This window comes from Mesocricetus auratus, unplaced genomic scaffold, assembly GCF_017639785.1.
Source record: "Mesocricetus auratus isolate SY011 unplaced genomic scaffold, BCM_Maur_2.0 Super-Scaffold_100011, whole genome shotgun sequence".
NCBI classification, from domain to species: domain Eukaryota; kingdom Metazoa; phylum Chordata; class Mammalia; order Rodentia; family Cricetidae; genus Mesocricetus; species Mesocricetus auratus.
The window spans coordinates 30,735,271-30,756,527 of NW_024429195.1; the positions used below are offsets into that span (position 1 = coordinate 30,735,271).

The following is a 21,257-nucleotide window of genomic DNA, read 5'->3' on the forward strand; positions in this document are numbered from 1 at the left end:
AACCATCACAAAAAGTAACAATATAGACTAACATGCAATTGTAACACCCTCATTAACTATAACTATATACTGAAAAAAAACAGTAATGCCAGAAACCTAACAGTCAGAAACTTGTCAAAGGCTAATTATACAAATTGTGTTTCAGATCACCCATTTTCACATGAAAAAAGAATTTATTATTTTACATAAACATTATGTAAGGATAACAGTCAGGTAGTCTCATGGACTGGAAGGTGACTGATTAATTCCCTTTCATTCCCAAACCTCATCAGGCAGTCACTACACTTATGAGGCAGGTCAGTTGAATGCTTGAAATCAAGATGAATTTTAAGATCTTCAATTTGTCCAGTTGAATATTCACAATATTGACATAAATAAATCCCTTCAGATAGATGTGAATTCAGATGCTTGCAATATTCCAGCATGCTGGAAAAGCCCTTCCCACAGTCATCACAGACATGAGGGAATATCTTAGTATGCTCAATAGCAACGTGTCTGTTCACGTTTGTGTGAAGTCGGCTCCGAAATCCACATACTTGACACACAAAGAAGTTTTTGCACTTGTCAAAGGTGATCTTGCTTAAAAGGCTGCACTGCCCGTGCCCACCACTGCCGCACTTGTCGCTCAGCTCTATCAGTCTTCGCGCATGCTCGTTGACCACGTGGCTGTGCAGGTCCTCAGGGTCGCCTGTCTCGTGCTCGCAGAACTGGCACAGGTACTGCTCGTCGCGGCTGTGCTCCTGGAAGTGCAGGTAGAGCTCACTGCTTGAGGAGAACTGCACATCACACTGCTCACACCAGTACAGGTGGTCGCTGAAGTGGGTGTCCGCAATGTGCTGGCTGAGGTTCTCAAAGATCACTGTCTTATAGTCACAGTACTTACAGATGTAGGGGTCTTCTTCGTGAAGTTTGGCATGCTCAATGAGAAGCATATTGGTGGAAAAGCTTTCCTTACACACTCGACACACATTTGAGTCAGTGCGCTTGTGTTTCAGGATCATATGCTGCTTCAGGTCAGAAAAATACTTACTGTTGAATTCACAGAGTTCACACTTGTAGAGGCCACTGCTATTGGCTCTCAGCAAAGGCCACTTCTGCTGGGCAGTCACATTCAAAGCCTGGCTCTTGTCAAGTACTTTACAGAGTTTAGCTGGTGGTTCTTCATCAGTCTGGTCTTGGAGGCTCTCGGAGGAATTGTTCTCTGTCTCTACATCATAGTCTTCAGAAATCGCATGAACTTCCACAGCAATGGGGACGTCCTCTGAGGTGTGGACCTCTATAGGGCTCTCTTCTTGAGTTTGCGGGTGCACTGCCTCAGGGGAGTCACATTCTTCATCACAGATTTCAACATCAGCAGACTTATCTGAAACAAAGTAAGCCCCCTGCTGTAGTACTGTACTAATAAGTAAGCCCCATTAGAAACATCAACTGTCACTATACCAGCCCCATTAGAGACAATTGTGTGAAAAGTAGTTATGGTATGCACTGTTTTTCAAAAATGTTTTAATTAATTCATTTTTTACATTCCAATCCCAGTTCCCCCTCCCTTCTCTCCTTCTACCACCCCCCCCATCTGCTCCTCAGAGAGGGTAAGGGCTCCTCTAGGAAGTCTACTAAGTCTGCCCCATCATCTCTTTGAGGCAGTACCAAGGCACCTCTCCACCCCATCCCCCCCTGTGTCTAGGCTGAGCAAGGTATCTCTCCATATGAAATGGGCTCCACTAATCAGTCTGTGCATTAGAGTTAGATCTTGGACCCACTGTCAGTGGCCTCACATATTGTCCCAGTCACACCATCGTCATCTATATTAAGGGAGTCTAGTTCGGGATTATGCAGGTTCCCCATTTGTCAGACCTGAGTCAATGAGGTATGTCCTGCTCTTACCTGATCTGTACAAAATATGCTACGTGCTATTAGTTAATGAGCTCCCCTCACCTGTGGAAAAGACGGTGTGGTCTAGAATCCTAAGCACAGGGCTGGGAACCAGGTAGTTCTGATTCCTATTTCTACCTTTGGTTCCATCTGTAAACTTGGGCAAATCATTAGATGTCTCAGGATCAGAATCATCATCTGTAAAAAGAATATGGAAAGGCATTTTATATCAAAGCATTAAGCATCACAAAATACTTCTAACATCAATAAGAACAACTAAGATTTAGCCACAAAAAGACATATTACCTATTACAGATCCCTACAGTACTGACTACTCCAGAGTAACCCACTGCCTTTGTTTATATGCCCTACTTAGACTAGAACACACTGAGCTTCCTAAGGAACCAGACTGAGTCATTATTCCTTGAGTCTAGCCTCATTCCCTCCAAGTTAGCACAGGAAACTAATACAAGGGACAAGAGAGAAAACTGGACTGAAATATGTGTGTGTTTTAATAGACTGTTTTTGTTTTTTTTTTGTTTTTTGTTTTTTTTAAAGACGGGAGTTTTTCTGTGGCTTTGGAGGCTGTCCTGAAACTAGCGTTTGTACACCAGGCTGGCCTGGAACTCACAGAGATCTGCCTGCCTCTGCCTCCCAAGTGCTGGGACTAAAGGAGTGCGCCACCACCGCCCAGCCTTAATAGACTGTTTTAAAAAAAGTTTTAGACTTGGGGGGGAAATCATGAAAATAGTATAAAGTGCTCCTAATACATCACAACATTTCCCACTATTAATTCTTTACACTAGTATGGGGCATGTTGCAATTAGTGATGACATATGACCACTGACACTGATACATTATTACTAACTAAAGCCCATACTTTGTTTTACCCAATGTCCTTCTGCATCCCACAATACATTTAGCCATGTCTTTCTAAGTGACTGGAAACTGTTTTAAGGACTATTGGTCAGCCACTTTGTAGAATTCTCTACTAATGGAATTTATCTATTTCTTTCTTTCATGATTAGACTTGAACTATGAGATCATGGAGGGTTGACCCTACTGCCATCACTTCCACAGCACACACTAACTGCTGAGCTAACTAACCCTCTGACTTATCTAACCTGGCATTTTGGTTTCTGTACTGTGAAGCTGTTCTTGTCCTTTCCATACCCTACTCTCTGAAAGTCACTGAGAAGCCTAAAGCAAGAAGTGGAGAGTTGGCTCCCATCTGCTTAAGGAAGGAACTCATGCCATGTGGTGATGGCACACGCCTTTAATCCCAGCACTTGGGAGTCAGAAGCAGGTAGATCTCTGTGAGTTCCAGACAAGCCTGGTCTACAGGACAGCTAGGGCTCACAGAGAAACCCTGTCTTTTGTTGGTATGTGTGGGGTGCTACCTTTTCAGATAATTCCTAAAGAAAAACATGTAAAGGCAACTTAGATTTTTTTTTGTAGTACTACAAGGAATTAGTTCTTTTTTTTTTTTTTTTAGATTTGTTTGTTTATTATTTATACAGTTTTCTGCCTGCATGTGTGCTTGCATGCCAGAATAGGGCACCAGATTTCATTATAGATGGTTGTGAGCAACCTTGTGGTTCCTGGGAATTGAAATCAGGACCTCTGAAAGAGCAGCCAGTGCTCTTAATCTCTGAGCCATCTCTCCAGCCGAGGAGTTAGTTCTTACATATAGTAGGCACACACTACAGAGGCATCCCTCGGTTCTGTAAAAGCATTCTGGAAAAAAGGAGACTTACCTTTGTTGTCAAAGTATTTTAAGTCTGGCTGTCTCATAGAGCAGACACTGTAACAATGATCAGAAAAGATCCCACTGATCCCATCTGTGATTCTGCTTACTCCAGAAGAATCTGCATATGAAACAAAATGAAGACAATTCCCAGTATAATACACAAGCTTGTTTGACATATTTTTAATCTACTCCCTACCCCCATGTTAAATATTGAACCCAGTGCCTTGCACATACCAGGCAAATCCTCTACACAGACATTTCTATCTCTAGCCTGTGTTTTCATGATTTGAATGACATCACTACGAAAAATGTAGCATGTCCTAGTTTCACACTTTAGTTTAGACACTGACATTGGCTTTTTTTGGTTTTTTTTGAGACAAGGTTTCTCTGTATTGTTTTGGAGGCTGTCCTGGAACTCTCTCTGTAGACCAGGCTGGGCCTCAAACTCACAGAGATCCACCTGCCTCTGCTTCCCGAGAGCTGGGACTAATGGTGTGCATGACCATCGCCAGGCGACATTGGCTTTAAAAGAGCCACAGATGCTGGGCGTTGGTGGCACACGCCTTTAATCCCAGCAATCAGGAGGCTGAGGCAGGCCGATCTCTGTGAGTTCAAGGCAAGCCTGATCTACAAGAGCTAGCTCCAGGACAGCCTCCAAAGCCACAAAGAAAGCCTGTCTCGAACCGACCCCCCCCTCAAAGAAAGGCCACACCTATGGTGTCCGCACTGCAGAAGCTAAGGTGGACCAGCAAGACATTAATTCTAATTCTAAAATTAATTTTTTTTTTTTTGGTTTTTCCAGACAGGGCTTCTCTGTATTGTTTTGGAGGCTGTCTGTCCAGCCTGGCCTCTAACTCACAGAGATCCGCCTGCCTCTGCCTCCCGAGTGCTGGGATTAAAGGAGTGTGCCACCACCGCCCAGCTAATTCTAAAATTAATTTAAGTAAGATTAAACTAAAACCTTAGAAACAGGGGCTGGAGAGATGACTCAGATACTGTTGCAGAGGAGCTAGTTACAGTTAACATGGTGGCTCACAACTCTAACTCAGTTCCAGGGGATCTGAAACCTTCTGGCCTCCACAGGCACTAGGCTTGTGGTTCGCATCATACATGTAGGCAAAACACTCATACACATAAAGATGAATATTCCTTTGAAAACATACAAGGAAACATGGCCTTATAGTGCAAATCTCACAAAATATACATATGCAATAAATACTCTATTAATTATTAATTTACTAACATGAACTTTTTTTTTTGAGACAGTGTTTCTCTGCATTGTTTTGGAGGCTGTCCTGGAACTCTTTCTGTAGACCAGGCTGGCCTTGAACTCACAGATATCCACCTGCCTCTGCCACCCAAGTGCTGGGCTTAAAGCGTGTGCCACCAATGCCGGCTACCATGAACTTCTAAAGCAGGCCACATAGTGCCACGAAAGCATAATACATGAGAAGAAATAGTCTCAGGGGCAGAGAGAGCTTCTGAATACCAGTCATTCCAAAATTGCCTAGGAAGCACCAATACGCAATAGACCAAGCTCACCTTCCTCAGAGGGTACATGTGCTTGGAGCAAGCTAATGGGTATGCCTGAAACAGTCTCAACTATATGTGCTACAGACAGACGCAAAGATCTCCTTTTTTTTTTCTTTCTTGCTACCTTCCTTCCTTCCTTTCTTTCAAGACAGGGTTTCTCTGTGTAATCTTGGCTGTCCTGGAACTCTGGTCTGTAGACCAGGCTGACCTTGAACTCAGAGATCTGTCTGGAGTGCTAAGATTAAAGGTGTGTACTACCACCTGTCTCTTTTTCAGACTGGATCACACACAGCCCAAGCTGGACTCACTCTGAGTCTTCCCTGCCTCCATCTCCAAGTGATCAGATTAGAGGTGAACCCAGGGTTTCATGTATGCTAGGCAAGTAGTCTAAACGCTGAGCAACAACTCCAGCCCAGCTCTCTTCTTGTGTTAACAGAGCCAGTCTCTGTCACAAACCACACAATCAAGATGAAATCTGGGGAAGCAGAGCGATGGCTCAGTGATTGAGAGCACTTGTTGCTCTTACAGAGGACTTGGGTTGAGTTCTAGCACCTACATGGTGGTTCACAACCATCTGTAATTACAGTTCTAGGGGATCCAGCACCCTCTTCTAACTTCCCTAGGTACCAGGCATGTACATGGTGCCACATACACATGTAGATAAAACTCAGACAAGGAAAAGAAAGTACACAGTACCTTAAGCACAGTTATGAGTCTGACTGTCCAAGTCCAATCATGCTACATTAGAAGGAAGTTTGGAAATGTAATTTCAAGTATTTATAGCCCACAGGGCTGAGTTAAGTAAATGTAATGTCATATAAAGCATCCCTGTAGCACATCATCTAGCAGACCAAGTATAAGCAAAGGACTTCATCAGTATTCTCATACCAAAAGATGGTCTACATGGAAATCAATCTATTACTCTTTTGAAAATACTTCAATTATATACTAACCTGAATAACGAGAAGGGTGTAAAGTCTTCCTTTTTCTTTTTTTAGGATATTCATTCATATCTTTTCAATCTAAAAAATGAAAATCATTTAACAGACATGGCACAATAACTGATATTATTGTATATGAGCCAAAGAATTTATTGCCAATAAGAAATCTGGAAGGTGGAGAAATGGCTAAGCAGTTTTTTCTAAGGAGACTGGCTACCTTTTCAGAGTTCCTGGGTTCAATTCCCAGCACCGGTGTGGTGGCTCACAGCTGTCTGTAATTGGAGTCCAGGAGATCTGTCTTCTGTGGCCTCCAAGGGCAACAAGTGTGCATGTGGTGTAACACATTCATACATATATAATATTTTATAAAGAAAGCAGTGTGGAACATGAAAATAGGTGTCCCAAGAACAACACTGCACAATGCCTCTATTGAAAACACAGAAAGCCTACCAGATAAGCCTAGACTACGAGACATGCCTCATAAAACAAAGCAACACTCATCTTTTAGTCCCAGCACTTGGGAAACTGAGACAGGCAGAGTTTTAGGCTAACCTGGTCTACATAAAGAGTTCTAGGCACGTTCACATGAGTGTGCATGCATACATACACATACACACACACACACACATTATGCGTGTGGGCATACAAAGTTTCTGCAGATTTTAAGTTAAACATGGATATTTTTTCTTAAAAAAATATAGCTCTGGGTCAATTAACATAATGGCTTCCAGTAAAAAAAAATTGTACAGGATCTTGGAATAAGTAATTCTCAAGAAAAGAAAATCTTAATAATTATGAGGCCACACTCAACATTCTAGTGAGAATACAAGTGTAGCAATCACTAAACAAGTAAACTCTTATGTACCACTAGAAAATTTACTCTAATTAATTTGGCTGTATTCCACTTACTTGGTATAATTCTCAATACTGCAGTGAGGAAAATGAATTACAGGCAAATTTCCAGAGATGGCAAAAAATACCTGGAAGTAAAAGAGACCAGCAGTCATATAAGCAATAGCATCGTTAATTGAGCCATAGGTAGCTCAGGGGTAAATGCTTTCATCTTTTTTGTTTGTTGGTTTTTCGAGACAGGGTTTCTCTGTATTGTTTTGGAGGATGTTCTGGAACTTGCTTTGTAGACCAGGCTTGCTTTCACATCTTAAATTAGCTCCAGAAAGGGGGTTGGAGAGATAGCTCAAAGGTTAAGAGCACTGGCTACTTTTCCAGATGTTCAATTCCTAGCAACCACATGGTGGCTCCCAGCCATCTGTAATGAGATCTGGTGTCCTCTTCTTGCCTGCAAGCATACTTGCAGACAGAATACTGTACACACAATAAATAAATCTTTAACTCATGTATATTCTTTATGCGTTCTAAACTCTAAATCCCAGCACTCGGGAGGCAAAGACAGGTGAATCCCTGTGAATTCGAGATTCGCCCGGTCTACCGAGCGGGTTCCAGGACAGGCTCCAAAACAATACAGAGAAACCCTGCCTCGAAAAAATAAATAAATAAATAATAAATAATAAAATAAACATTCTATTATATGTAAAATTTTCATATTTCTTTGAAACAAATTTACCTTTGTTCATAGCCATCGCTGTATCTTGATGCCAAAACTACATTATAAGTCTGCATTGATTTATTCAGTAACTAGAAAAATCACAAATGGCTGGTTGTAGTGGTGTATGCCTTTAATTCCAGCACTTGGGAGGCAGAGGCAGGTGGACTTCTCTGAGTTCAATGCCAGTCATGTCCACAGAACAAGTTCTGGGACAGCCAGGGCCATTACACAGAGAAACACTGTCTAGAAAAACCAAAAATTAAAGTTCCTTCTCCCAGCTCAGCTTAACATCTGTCCACTGATGAGAACAGCAGGGAGCACCCCAATACTGCTTTTCTCTCCCCCACTTCTTCCCTTTCAGTTTCTTGAGACAGGGCCTATTAGTCTGGTCTAGCCCAGAAACCGCATGGTGGTCCTGTCCTAGCCTTCTGAGTCCTGGGATTACAGATGGGGTCACAGGACAAATCATGCTTCCTGAGAGCACACATTACTTCTGGGTCTGTCACAGCACCGTATGTCACATGATCACACAATAAGGTGATAGTTGCCATTTACTAAACACATTTTCTCACATCATCTTCCCAACAGTCCCACAAGGAACAGAGGGATACAAAGGGGTTCCTATTAAACTCACCTCATTTTAAGCAATGAAGAAACCAACTCCGATAAAGTCCATGAGGACATGGCAAGACCAAAGACAGAGTACGTGTCTTTGGACTGCTGGCATCAAGTAGCTAACTCTGTGTATATGAATCCTCATTGGTCCACACCATCACCAGCAAGTTCATCTTGCTTCAAGTTCTTAGCCACAAGCAGAAGAGGGGAAAGGATATCTGAAAAACTGATAGTTATACTCTTATAGAAACATTAGGTACATACACAAAATGCTTCACCCAGCACCATAAACAGCATTCTCTGGTTTCTGGAGACAGGGTTTCTTGTAGCTCATATCCTAATATATATCCTAGTATCAGGGAGAACACTGAAAAGATATCAACAGGATATTTTAGGTTGTTCAGAACATAAGAAGAAAAGGAAACCAAACATGGCATTAAAATTATTTAAAATAGCAAGCTGGACTTGGCTTGTCAAGTGAGAGAAGTAAGATGAGTGAGAGTTTGCCTTAGGACTGAACGCCACCAAAAGTTTATTATTCACAACCAAAACTTGCTAATCAACCTTCACACAGCAAATAGTATGCACAAGCGCCTTCATAAAGACATTTGGAGTGAACACACATGCGGAAGCGCCATAGCACAGAGGTAGGTGCTGTTTCCAGGGGATCGAGCTCAGGTCATTGGGATTGGCAACAGGTGCCTTTACACACTGAGCCATCTTGCCAGCTCCAGACATTTGGCTTCCTACATAATATGAATCAGATGAACTAGTTCTGTCAAAAAGATGGTCGATCATTATATTCACATCACTGTAGAAAACCAGGACATTTAAAATTAAACCACTTAAAATCTACTTACTCAGAAAAAAAAGTTTAATCTTGGTGATGTATCCACAGTTCATAATGTATCACTTATTTTAAAAAAAGAAAGGAAGAAGAGTTAGGTGGCGGTGGCTACAGCAGTTACCTCTAACCCCAGCAGAGGCAGGCTGATCTCTGTGAGTTTGAGGCCATCCTGAGCTACAGAGTGAGATCCAGGGCAGCCAGGGCTACACGGAGCACCCTTGTCTGGGGGTGGGGAGGAAGAACCACCCCCAAAACAAACAAAAACCCTCTACTTTGCTGAGTGTGGTGGTGCGCACCTTTATTCCCAGCCCCCAGGAGGTAGAGACCAGTAGATAGCTTTGAGTTCTTGGCCAGCCTGGTCTACACAGCGAGTTCCAAGCCAGTCAGAAGTACATAGTGTTTCAAAGAGTGAGCAGATGAGATGAGGTCATGTGTTAATTCTGAATTTGTCTATCTTTGGTGGTAAGTGGTTTCTTTTCGCACTGAGGCCTGCCTCTGTGTCCACCAGAGTGCAGGGATCAAAAGTATGCACCACTACTCCTGGCTGCGTTTGAGGAAACATGAAGAAAAATTCCCACTTTAAAAAGCCCCAACCTCATTCACAGGCAAAGGGCAGTCTGGCTGGCAGTCTACATACATATTCCTTAAAAATTGGGAGCACAACATATGAAAAACTATTTTAAAAAATCATCCTCCATAGCTGGCCAGTGGTGGCAGACACCTTTAATCCCAGCACTTGGGAAGCAAAGGCAGGTGGATCTCGGTCAGCCTGGTCTACAGACTGAGTTCCAGTATGGCCAGGGCTACCCAGAGAAACCCTATCTCGGAAAACTTAAAAAAAAAAAAATCCCATGTCAACAGCCGAGCTCAGTGGCTCACAGCTGACATCCCAGCACTCAGGAGGCTGAAGCAGGACTACACAGAAAGATGGTCTCCTAAAAACAAAATAAACAGGTAACACACACGTAGGCATCTGCAAAACACTTACTAGTGCTTCCCAAACAGGCAAAGGCTTTTCATGCACAATATGTCTCTACACAATATAAAGATGCATCTAAAAAATAGACTGTTTTCCTGTGTGTGTGTTGTGTAGTCCAAGAGTGTCCCGGATATCCTGGAGATAGTTAGAGGCACTTAGGAGCCTATTCTAACTGGGTGTTCTCTCCAGCTCCCAACACTAAATTTCTTGACACAGGGTCGTTGCGTTTTTAAGACGTTTAAAACACTTTATTTTTCACCACCGTAAAAATAAGTATTTTCAGGACCGGCGTGATGGCTCGGAAGGCGCTTACCGGCAAGCCTGACCCGAGTGGTTCCTGAAACCCACATGGTGGAAGAACAGACTTCTTCACAGTTGTCCTCTGACCTCTCCACTTGCGCCGCGCCACACGTGCGCATGCATGCGCACAAGAAACGCAGATAATTTCAAACATAAAGAGAATTTTTACATTCTAATTGAAGCCCGGCGTAGTGGCTCACGCCCCTAAGCCCAGCCTGGGCTACACAAGACCCTGCCACAAATAACAGGAACAGAAGCGGGTTTCGGAGAGCGCTGGTCCCCTCTGGCCCCTCCTGAGACCCGCCATCCGTGAGGACGCAGGGCCGGGTCCCCGCTGGATGCCCCGCGGGAGCGGCCTCCTGCAGGCCGGCGTGGGCCTCCCCGCCGCCGCGTCCACCCGAGCCGCGGTGGCCGATACGCACCCGGCCGGGCAGGCCCCGCTCGCTCCGCGGCCCTCACTCGGCGCGCAGGCCCCGGCAGGCCGGCCCTCACCTCACGCAGCAGCGCAGCTCCGCCGAGGCCCGCCCGGGCGATGGTACGGAGGGGGTGCCCGGCCGCCGCCCGCGCCCTCCCTGCCCGCCAGGCCCGGCCGCACTCACTCCGCCGCCCCGCGCATGCGTCGCTGCAGGCCGCGAGGGTGAGGGTGGGGGAGGAGGAAGAAAAAATAACCCAAAACCCTAGTTGAGGGCGTGGCCTGGGCACGGAGAGGGCGTGGTTTCGCGCTATGGGCGGGGCCGAGCCACAGGACGCGGGCTGGGAGAGGCTAGCGGCCCTACGTGGCCTGGGCTCCGCCCCACCGAGCGCTCCCCTCTGAACTCGGTGTTTCCTACGCCGCGGGGCCCTGGAGGTCCCCTGCGATCTCTCCGCGGGGTCTTTACGATCATTAGCATTTCACCTAGAAGTATCTCGGCAGCGTGACGTCGCACACCACCGCGTGGCGGTTGCACTCAAGCCCCAACAAAGAAAACCCCGGCTAGATAAATCCAGGTCCGGGCAAAACGCAACGCGACTGGAAACGTGTCCTCGGGCCACACCCTGGATTGGAGGTGGGGTTAGAGAGGCTGAAGAAGTGGCTCAGCGGTTAACCGAGGGTATATAACAGAGTAGTCTCTTCCCAGAGAAAGCGCCCACATGGTGGCTCACAATCGCTTGTACTGTAACCCCAACTGCAGGGCCTCCGATGTCCCCGCAGGCATGCACACCACACACCCCTAAATATAAATAAACCCTTAAAAAGAGGTCCTGGTGGAGTGAACAAAGGATCGGACCTTGACGGTCAATGAGCGGATGGGAAAGCGTTAAATTAAATGAACATAAATAATTGTGAACATAGTTTTGGAATTATCCCTGGAGGTGAGGTCAGTAGTAGTCTGTATTCTGCAGGGTGAGGACTGAGGTTTGAGCCCCTGGCATTACAGTCTAGAGTGTGTCTGCGCGTTTTCTCACCTCTCCCTCAGTGTTAAGAATGGACTCCAGGGCCTGGAGAGACGGCTCAGCTGTTAAGAAAATCGGCTGCTCCACTAGGAGACCCAAGTTCAATTCCCAGTGCTCACAATGAAGCTCACAACCGCCTTTAAAATCAGTTCCAAACCGGGCGGTGGTGGCGCACGCCTTTAATCTCAGCACTCGGGAGGCAGAGACAGGCGGATCTCTGTGAGTTCGAGGCCAGCCTGGTCTACAGCGCGAGTTCCAGGACAGCCTCCAAAACAATACAGAGAAACCCTGTCTCGAAAAACAAACAAATAAAAAATAAAATAAAACCAGTTCCAGGTCATGTGATGCCGCCTTCTTATCTCCATGGGCACTACGAACACACGTGATGTTCAGACATACATCCAAACCAAACACTCATAAAAAAAAATTTAGACACTTTTTTTGGTTTTCAAACCCTAGCTGTCCTGGAACTCGCTTTGTGGATCAGACTGCATATGCCACCATGTCTGGTTTATTTTTAGTAATGTGATCGCAGGCCTCCACCACTGAGCTGTCTCCCCAACCCTAATCTGGGTGCTGTTAAAGATGTCAGTACAAGGCCGGGAAGTGGTGGCGCACGCCTTTAATCCCAGCACTCGGGAAGCAGAGGCAGGGGGCTCTCTGTGAGTTCCAGGCCAGGCTGGACCGACAGCCTCCAAAACAATACAGAGAAACCCTGTCTCGTAAAAATTAAATAAATAAATAAATAAATAAATAAAAGATGTCAGTACAATTAGAAAGACGAGCTGTGGGTGTTACTCGGTTTTGTAATTTAAACTCGGGGGCGGGGAGGGAGAGTTGTGCAACCAAATGTAAGTGAATGCTTAAATCGAGTCCAGATACGTCATTCCCAGGGTCACCTGGAAAGTCCAAACTGCAGATGTGTCTTGCCCCACTCATGGGCTGTGTTCTTGCTGACAATCATCTGCTACTCAAGCAGTCTTCACCGAGTCCCCCTCTCTTCCCCTGCCTTGCCCCGGGAAATCCGGCTGTGCGGTATTGGAGAGGCAGTATTTGTTTGTGAGGTTCAGTTTAGTGACTTCATAATCAATCCGCATTCTCGGCTTAGACAAATGAATACTCACGAACGTTAGTGTGGCCCGAATAAAGTAAGAGAGGATTTGCAGACATTCTTTACTCCGAGTATACTTAGCACCTGGCGCAGAATAGGGAATCGATGAATGATAGATAACGAGATTGTTGAATTTGTAAACATGCTGCGCGGTTACTGGTTTCTCAGTGTGAATCCAGGGGAGCCACAAGAGGGCGCCATGCAATCGCCGACAGTTACAGTTTGCCAAGCTTGCATTTCCCTTGTCTGTCTAATACGGAGCAGTTTCATTCCAAAGCATTTTGTGTTCAAAAGTAAACACACATCTTTTTGTCTGCAATACTAAAAAACAAAACATACAAACAACAAAGGCTTGCTGGATGATGTCGTGTGTGATTGTCATAAATGATTAGCAGGAGTCTTTCCTTGGTCCTTTTTTAGGATTTCTGTTTTCTCCTCTCCTTTAGGGGGGCAGCTGGATAAACTCTTGAAAGCCCTAGAATAACATTTTTTACAGGAATATTTTACCACCATCCTCTCAACGTTTTTAGTACTCATGCCTCATAGCTTAATTTTTCCTGATTACACAGGTGTGAGTTATACCATAGACAATAGAACATTATAAAGAATGAAAAAATTGCTGGGCACACACCTTTAATCCCAGCACTCGGGAAGCAGAGGCAGGCGGATCTCTGAGAGTGAATTCCAGGACAGCCTCCAAAGCAAAACAGAGAAACCATGTCTCAAAAAACAAGAAAGAAAGCAAGAAAGAAGGAAGGGAGGGAGGGAGGGAGGGAGGGAGGGAGGGAGGGAGGGAGGGAGGGGAAAGGAAAGAAAGGAAAGGAAAGAGAAAAAATTGCCAAGTCCCACATCTCTGAGTGGCAGTTCTTGTCTTCACAAAAGTCCAGTGTGGGGTTGTGTTGGGGCCTGAGTCTGTTAACTTCAGAGGGTTGATAAGTGAGTTGGTGGGGTGGTTTCTGCAGAGCACCTGATTGGATTATATGGGACAGTTAACACTCTAGATCACAGAGGTAGAAGGCAGAGCACATCGTTAGGATAAAGAGCCCTGTTAGAAAATCCCAGGAAAAATTTGGGAGAAAGGCCCCATCCAAGGCCTTCTACAAGATCCAGGCCTTAATCATGCTGCACTGACATTTACCACAAAATATCTCTACGAGAACGGAATTTTCTGTGTCAGTCACCTTCACAGCAAATATTCATTGTGCTGGAATTGTTTTCCCAACCTAATATTTTTATTGATTATTTGGGAATTGCATAGAAATTCCCACTGTTCACACTCACTTCCCATTCCTCCCAAGTCCACCCTCCCACCCTTGTCTGCACCACCACCCCCAAAAAAAAAGGGAAAGAAAAGAAAAAAACACCAAGTCCAATTTCTGTTGCATGGTCAAACTCCCAGTGACCGGCCCCTTAGAGAAAACTGAGTCCTTCCCTACCCACCCCCACCAGAAGCCCTCATCTGTGAAGAACTACTTCAGGGTCCCTATCACAATTTTTGTTAAAGTTTTATTTAATTATTATGTATACAGTGATCTGTCTGCATATATCCTTGCACACCAGAAGAGATCACCAGATCTCATTATAGATGGCTGTGAGCCACCAAGTGGTTGCTGGGAATTGAACTCAGGACCTGGAATAGCAGCCAGTGATCTTAACCTTTGAACCATTTCTCCAGCCCCATCACAATTTTCAAGAACTCTCTTCAGTGGCTTCCTGTGTAAACTGTTTCTTTGAGGGGTTGGGAAAGGGAGAGGCTGTCACAGAAGTCTTCCATGTCTCTCAACTGTGAGTCTGCAGTCATCAGCACCACTGCAGGAGAAGCTTCCTCGGCCTTTACAGTCAGCAGCAGCACAGATCATAGACCTCCACATTGTTTCTGCTGGCAGCACAGACGGCGAACATCAACACTGCCCTCAGCCACAGCATGGACCGCAGACCTCATCATGGTCCCCAGTGGCATGGACATCCACACGGACCTCAGACATCCACAGTCTGGGCAGCAGCATGGAATACCAATACCAGAACGTCCCCCAGGTGTAGCATGGATGATGGAGAGTGACATGGCCTCTGGAGACAGCACAGACCTGGATGTCTTTCAAGGAGTCTCAATTTTGAAAAGAACATGTCTCCATCTCCGGCATCCTGTCATTGCTCAGCGCCAGGTCAGCGGTGCTGTTGAGCAGCGTGTTTCAGGACAGCACCTGTGCAAGCTCCAGGTTGCTGCACACCCCCCTGCGAGTGCTCCTCTGCTGTCCAATGCAGCCTTCCCTACACCCGCCATATGTAGGCATCTCTGGTTCCACCTCACTCCACCAAGACTCTGTTCCTCCATTTTCCCCACCTCTCCATCATATATTTGTTCGTGGCAGTTGTCCTTGCAAACCGCAGTGTGTCACATGTCCCCAACGGCTTTAAATGCAAATTCTCATTACAATGAGTCATTGATCTGGTTCAAGGTTTCTGGTTTCTGAAGCACCATAAATACTGGACCATCACTGAGACTTGTCTTGGGTATCCTGTTGTTGCCCAGAGTAAGGGTAAGTAGGGCAGCGTCTGGGGCACTGGTAGCCTCCAGCCCACACTCCCTTCTTCCCGTTCCATGCTATGGGCCTGCAGGCTGAGGGCCATGCCTATTCTGTAATGGCATGTTTCCCAGGGAGCCCTAGGTCATACCTCCCTGTCTTGGGTGAAGCGCGTCAAGCACGACTGAGTGCCCGCAGCCTGCCCTCAGCGCCTCAACCCCATGCTCTCTGCTCTCCCCCCTTGTAGCTGGTGAGCAGCAGTGGCTCCATGCTGGGGGCCAGCGACTAGGAATGCAGTGTTCTTTGTCCCCTACAGCCAAGCTGTCCCATCTCACTCCCACACTCTTCCCTGCTGTAGCTCTGCTCTGCCGTCTTTCCTTCCAACTTTGTGAAAGCACTTTTTAAAAGCGTCTTTGCATCAGACCTGCCTTTTTAAAAGTTGTTCCAGGGATACTGTGGGCTCCGAAGACCCCTTGAAGCAGGGTAGCACTCCAACCGGGCTTGGGTTGGGCCACCACAGTAGCTCCATGGAGGCTTCAGGGCTGACATGGAGGCAGATGGGGCACCGGCACGGCAGTGGTGTCTCTCACGAGTTCACTGAGCCCTGCATGGTCTGGTGTGGGTTACCCAGAACTGTAGGTGGGGGAGACTTGACTCAGTCTCGATCTGTAGCCTGCCACAGGAGCCTTGCGCTGTTTGTGTTTGTTTGTTTGTTTGTTTGTTTAAGACACTCTGGCTGTCCTGGAACTATGTGGATCAGGATGGTCTCAAATTTACAGAGACCCACCGGCGTCTGCCTCCTTCCCAAGTGCTGGTTTACAGTGTGGGCCCCTGCACCTGGCTTCGGCCAGACCACTCCTTTGCCAGCAACAGTCGTCTCTGCTTCTTCCAGGCTGACTGAAACAATGCCAGACATCGTGCTGTCCCAGGCCTCTGAACACCAGATGAAGGCTGTCACCAGGTCAAGGGAGGAGCACTACCCCAGGTAACCTTAAGAGGGAGTGCTGTTACTGGGTTAAACGGCAAGGCTGTGGCAAAGCTCCATTTGTATGTGAATGTGTTGTGATGGGTCCAAGCTCTCTCTGTCTTTCTCTGTCCTTCTCTCTGTCTGTCTCTCTGTCCATCTCTCTGTCCTTCTCTCTGTCCGTCTCTCTGTCTCTGTCTCTGCCTGTCTCTCTGTCTCTCTGTCTCTCTCTCTCTGTGTCTGTCTCTCTCTCTGTGTCTGTCTCTCTGTCTGTCTGTCTGTCTGTCTGTCTGTCTGTCTCTCTCTCTCTCTCTCTCTCTCTCTCTCTCTCTCTCTCTCTCTCTCTCTCTCTCTCTCTTTCATAACCGGAGTTTCCTTTGGGCCGACAGCTCACAGATAATGACATGGAAACTTACTCTTGGCCTATAGCTCAGGCTTATCTCAACTAGCTCTTATGACTTAAATTAACGCATTCATATTAATCTCTTATTACACCAACCACAGCAATACTTCTTCCCACACCCCCTACACCCCCACCCCCGGCCTCTCCCACTTCCCCACCCCCACCCCACCCACCTCCAGGTGGTCTCTGGTCTCCTGTCTCTGAAAGCACGCAGACTCCCTTAGTGAGTGAGCTGCTCTCCTAGCGGCACAGCATCAGGTTCAACAAATGGCTTCTTTCAAGGGGCCGTTGCTCCCCTGCTTTCAGGATTGAGGCTGGACTGGTTTTGTAGCAAGAGAAGCACGGGGACCACTGTGTGTGCGTTGGTGATGGCGCAGGCAGCGGGAAGCAGCGGAGTTAGAAGGTGAGCCGGCTGCAGGCTCAGATGCAAAAGCGGCGAGACAGTTGGCTGCTTGTTGGCAGAAGCGGCAGCTGAATACTTCCGAGTGGCTAGGGCAGGACACAGGATGGCAGGAATAAGGAGACAGCAGGGAACTAAAGCTGAAGAAAGAAGTCTGAGCAGCCAGAAGCCACAGAAGGGTTCCAGAGAGCTGTCTTCAAGATTTCACACTTGAAGACTGCTCTCATTGGTGAGGGTTAAGGGCCACAGAAGCTCTACTTCCTGGCTCTGGACAACAACTGTAGTTAAGGGTCCTGTAGGAAAGCTGTAAGAAGGGCACGGTTGCTGCTCTCCTGCCTGCTGTTGTCACTCGATGCTGCCAAACACTGGGAGAAACAAATGATACCCAGGACTAGCACTCCAGGGCTTCTCAGACCGCCTAGGTAGGAAGGGCAGCGGGACTCCCAGTCAGTCGACTGACTGCAATATTAGAAACTACCAAGATTAGCTAGACCTGGCGGCACAAGCCAGTAACTGTGCTGCTTGAGGGGCTGGGGCAGAAACTTACTTGCAGAATGCTTGTTATATGCCTGTGTGTATGTGACTAAAGTGGACAAAAGTCCCTACCCATGAGAACACGGTAATTAGCTGGGCAGTGGTGGCGCATGCCTTTAATCTCAGCACTAGGGAGGCAGAGGCAGGTGGATGTGTGTGAGTTCAAGGCTAGCCTGGTCTACCAAGATAGTTCCAGGACAGCCAGGGCTACACAGAGAAACTATATATGGTCATAGTTTACTGCAGAAAACTTAAACATTCTAAAAGTCATATATATGCAGTAGATCTAAAAGAGGTTAAAGGATCAATATTTGTTATGTACATCTAGACTACAAAAACTTAATTCCTAGTTACCTGATACAGATTCAAACCTGAAATTATGGACAGGAAGCTAGATGAAACCTTTTTCTAGAATTAGTGCTCTGTGTGACCATTAATATATCATGACAAAAAGTTTAAAATATATATGTATATTATATTATAATTTAATATATTATAATATATTCATGTTAATCTTATAAAATTTGAGATAATTTTAAATCTTAAGAAGAGCTTAAAAACTCAAAATATTATCATTATTATAATATATTACAATATATTCATATTAATCTTATAAAATTTGAGATAATTTTAAATCTTAAGAAGAGCTTAAAAACTCAAAATAAAACCAAAGGATTATGAGATAAATTTAATTTTTGCTTTTCTTCTGTCCTATATCAGGTGGTTCTTCTGACATGAGACTGAGAGTTTTGATTTTTACTTTTATAGGCATGCTTGGGTTTACAGAAGGAGAGAGTCACATTCCAACTCCAAAGCTAGCTTTAATCTTTTAATTTGAATGGGACTACAGAAAGACCATTTGCTTTATATGTCTGCAGAAAAAAGCAGAAACAAATATTTGGAAAGATTTATGAAATTTTATTCTGTTGGAGATGTGATATTCTAATAGGTCAAATTATTCTTCTTGGGACATGTTAATTTTTTTTTCTGGATGATTTGTCCTTTTTCTTCACATGTCTCATTGGTCCCATGGTCTTCAGATTCCTGAAAGGATGAAAACAAAACCCTTCCCCAACCCTAATTTTGGGAAAATTCCCTTATGGCAAGTTATATCTGATAAAATGAAAAGTCTTTGTTAGTTTTAAAGTTAGTTTAGATTGAATGGCCATGCTGTTTGATGTATTTTCACCTCTTCTAATCAAGAGGTGTCTCTTGTTCAAATCTAATTTTTTTTTTCGTTTTTCAAGACAGGGTTTCTCTGTAGTGTTTTGGAGGCTGTCCTGGAACTCACTCCATAGACCAGGCTGGTCTCAAACTCACAGAGATCCGCCTGCCTCTGCCTCCCAAGTGCTGAGATTAAAGGCATATGCCACCAACGCCCGGGTTCAAATCTAACCTTATCAATCTCAATAGTATCCATAGCTTTTCTTCTTCTGTGGAAACAAACGCAAAACCTCTTCCTCAATATAACACATATCCTGGTTTCCATTCTGAGGTCTGCACATCTTTAAAGTATTTAATTCCGTAGTTTTTTATTCCTGTTATCCAATGACTCTCTGCAGCTGTCCTTCCTTTCTCATGAGCACTATGCAATCTATTTCTGGGGGCCTTTATTACCCATTTCTGTTTATTTAGCATATCTTTTAGAGTCCAATTTGATCTTTCTATGACTGCTAGCTCTATAGGATTGTGTGGTATACATGTAATATGGTTTATATACTAAGCAAAAAACTGTTTCATTTTACTAGAGATAGATGCTGGAACATTGTCAGTATTAAATGGTACAGGTATACCCATGTTGGCTATAACTTCTAGCAAATGTGTGATTACAAAATCAGCCTTTTCAGGCCTCAAAGCAGTTTCCCATTGAAATTCTGAATAGGTATCAATGGTGTAGTGTACATATTTTAATTTTACAAATTCCAAAAAATGAAATGCATTCATCTGCCAGATTTCATTCCTTTCAGTACCCTTGAATTACTTCCTGCTGGTGGTGGATTTGATTGTATAAAGAACAAGTAGGACATTTCCTTATAATTTCCTTGGCTTGTTGTCAAGTGATGGAAAACTCTTTTTTCCAACCTTTGCTATTGACATGATGTTTTTTAATGAAATTCTGAGGCCTTCAGTGTATTTCCTATCAACAGTTGATCAGTTTCTTCATCACCTTGTGCTAGAGGACCTGGCAGACCCATATGGGATAGGATGTGTGTTATACATGTGGGGTGACTCCTATTCCTGGTCATTTCTTATAACTGAATGAATAACAAAGTCAATTCTGTGTCATCTACTGTAAAAATTCAGCAATTTCACTATGCAAAACAACAGTTTCTGCATACTGAGAGTCAGTAACTATATTAAAAGGTTCTGTAAAAGCCACTAATGCCATGAGAATAGCATATAACTTTTACTTTTGGACAGAATTATAAGGACTTAGGTCCACTTTGCTTAAATTCTCTGATTTGTAACCTGCTTTTCCTGATTTATTTGTATCAGTGTAGAATGTAGGGGCTCCAGATATTGGTGCTTCCTATACAATGTGAGGAAGGATCCAGTTAGTTTTCTTTATAAATTGAATTCTTTTGCTTTTAGCATATTTGTTGTTAATCTCTCCCAAAAAATTACTTCAAGCTCTTTGCCAAGGTTCCCTTTCTGCCCATAATTTATCAATTTCATCATTAGTAAAAGGTACTGCAATTTCTGCAGGGTCTACTCCTGCTAATTGATTAATTCTCAATTTTCCTTTCAGAATCAACTCAGAGGTCTTTTCCACATAGCTTTATAAATTTTTTACTTTGTTTATGTGGTAAAAAGATCCATTCTAAAATAATATCTTCCTTCTGCATTACTATTCCTGTAGGAGAATGTGTGGAGGGTAAAATAACCAGAATACACTCAAGCTCTGGATCCAAATGATCCACATATACATCTTGTAATTTTCTTTTCCACAAAGCCAATTCTCTCTCAGCTTCAGCTGATAATTTTCTTGGATTATTTAAGTCCTTGACACCATCTGAGATTTTCAACAAATTACTCAGTTCATTCTTTTTTACCCCAATAGTGGACTATAGGTTGGAAATGTCTCCTAACAATCTTTGAATGACATTAAGAGTCTGCAATTGATCACTCCTAATTTGCACCTTTTTGGGGTTGAATTTTTGGTAGACTTATTTTATATTCAAAGTAATTAATAGAATCTTCTCTTTGCATTCTTTCAGGAGCAATTTGTAATCCCCAACAAAGCAATTTTTTTCTTCAAACATTCTCGCTAAAGTATCAACATTTGAATCAACTAGTAAAATGTCCATATCATGGTAAACTTGTTAGGAAATTGCTTGTGTATCATTTCCTGTGGACAAAAGTTTCAGTTCCAACTGATCCTGCAGTTGCAGTATTCCAAATAAACACACAGAGTGTAATGGGCATTCTTCCCACCAGCCTGGTCCCAGAGGCTGCATCAACCCCAAATAACGCACAGAGACTCTATT

The 21,257-nt window shown here is 44.5% G+C and overlaps 1 protein-coding gene across 9 annotated transcripts; it reads right to left on the minus strand.

Annotated features, from left to right (window-relative positions):
- Nucleotides 1–153: 153 nt before the first annotated feature.
- Nucleotides 154–11,022, minus strand: LOC121143219 (zinc finger protein 639). 9 transcript variants are annotated; one of them, XM_040754530.1, is made up of 8 exons: nucleotides 10,894–10,991; nucleotides 9,136–9,187; nucleotides 8,295–8,501; nucleotides 7,006–7,076; nucleotides 6,109–6,177; nucleotides 3,630–3,740; nucleotides 1,936–2,070; nucleotides 154–1,363 (listed from the first exon to the last, which is right to left on the minus strand). In XM_040754530.1, the coding sequence occupies exons 5-8, from the start codon at nucleotides 6,164–6,166 to the stop codon at nucleotides 210–212; spliced, it is 1,458 nt and encodes a 485-aa protein (XP_040610464.1). In that variant the 5' UTR covers nucleotides 6,167–6,177; nucleotides 7,006–7,076; nucleotides 8,295–8,501; nucleotides 9,136–9,187; nucleotides 10,894–10,991; the 3' UTR covers nucleotides 154–209. The 9 variants fall into 9 exon arrangements, with proteins under 9 accessions (XP_040610464.1, XP_040610463.1, XP_040610462.1 ...); XM_040754529.1 differs by lacking the exon at nucleotides 10,894–10,991 and adding an exon at nucleotides 10,415–10,861; XM_040754528.1 differs by lacking the exon at nucleotides 9,136–9,187 and having other exon boundaries at nucleotides 10,894–11,022.
- Between the last annotated feature and the right edge of the window lie 10,235 nt (nucleotides 11,023–21,257).

Bases quoted from the DNA above. Each gene is read 5' to 3' on its own strand.
- LOC121143219 (XM_040754528.1), bottom strand. From the start codon at position 6,166: ATGAATGAATATCCTAAAAAAAGAAAAAGGAAGACTTTACACCCTTCT. The intron at 3,741-6,108 runs GTTAGTATATAA...TTTCATATGCAG, and splicing joins ACACCCTTCTCGTTATTCAG to ATTCTTCTGGAGTAAGCAGA. The intron at 2,071-3,629 runs GTAAGTCTCCTT...TTCTTTTTACAG, and splicing joins AAAATACTTTGACAACAAAG to ATGATGATTCTGATCCTGAG.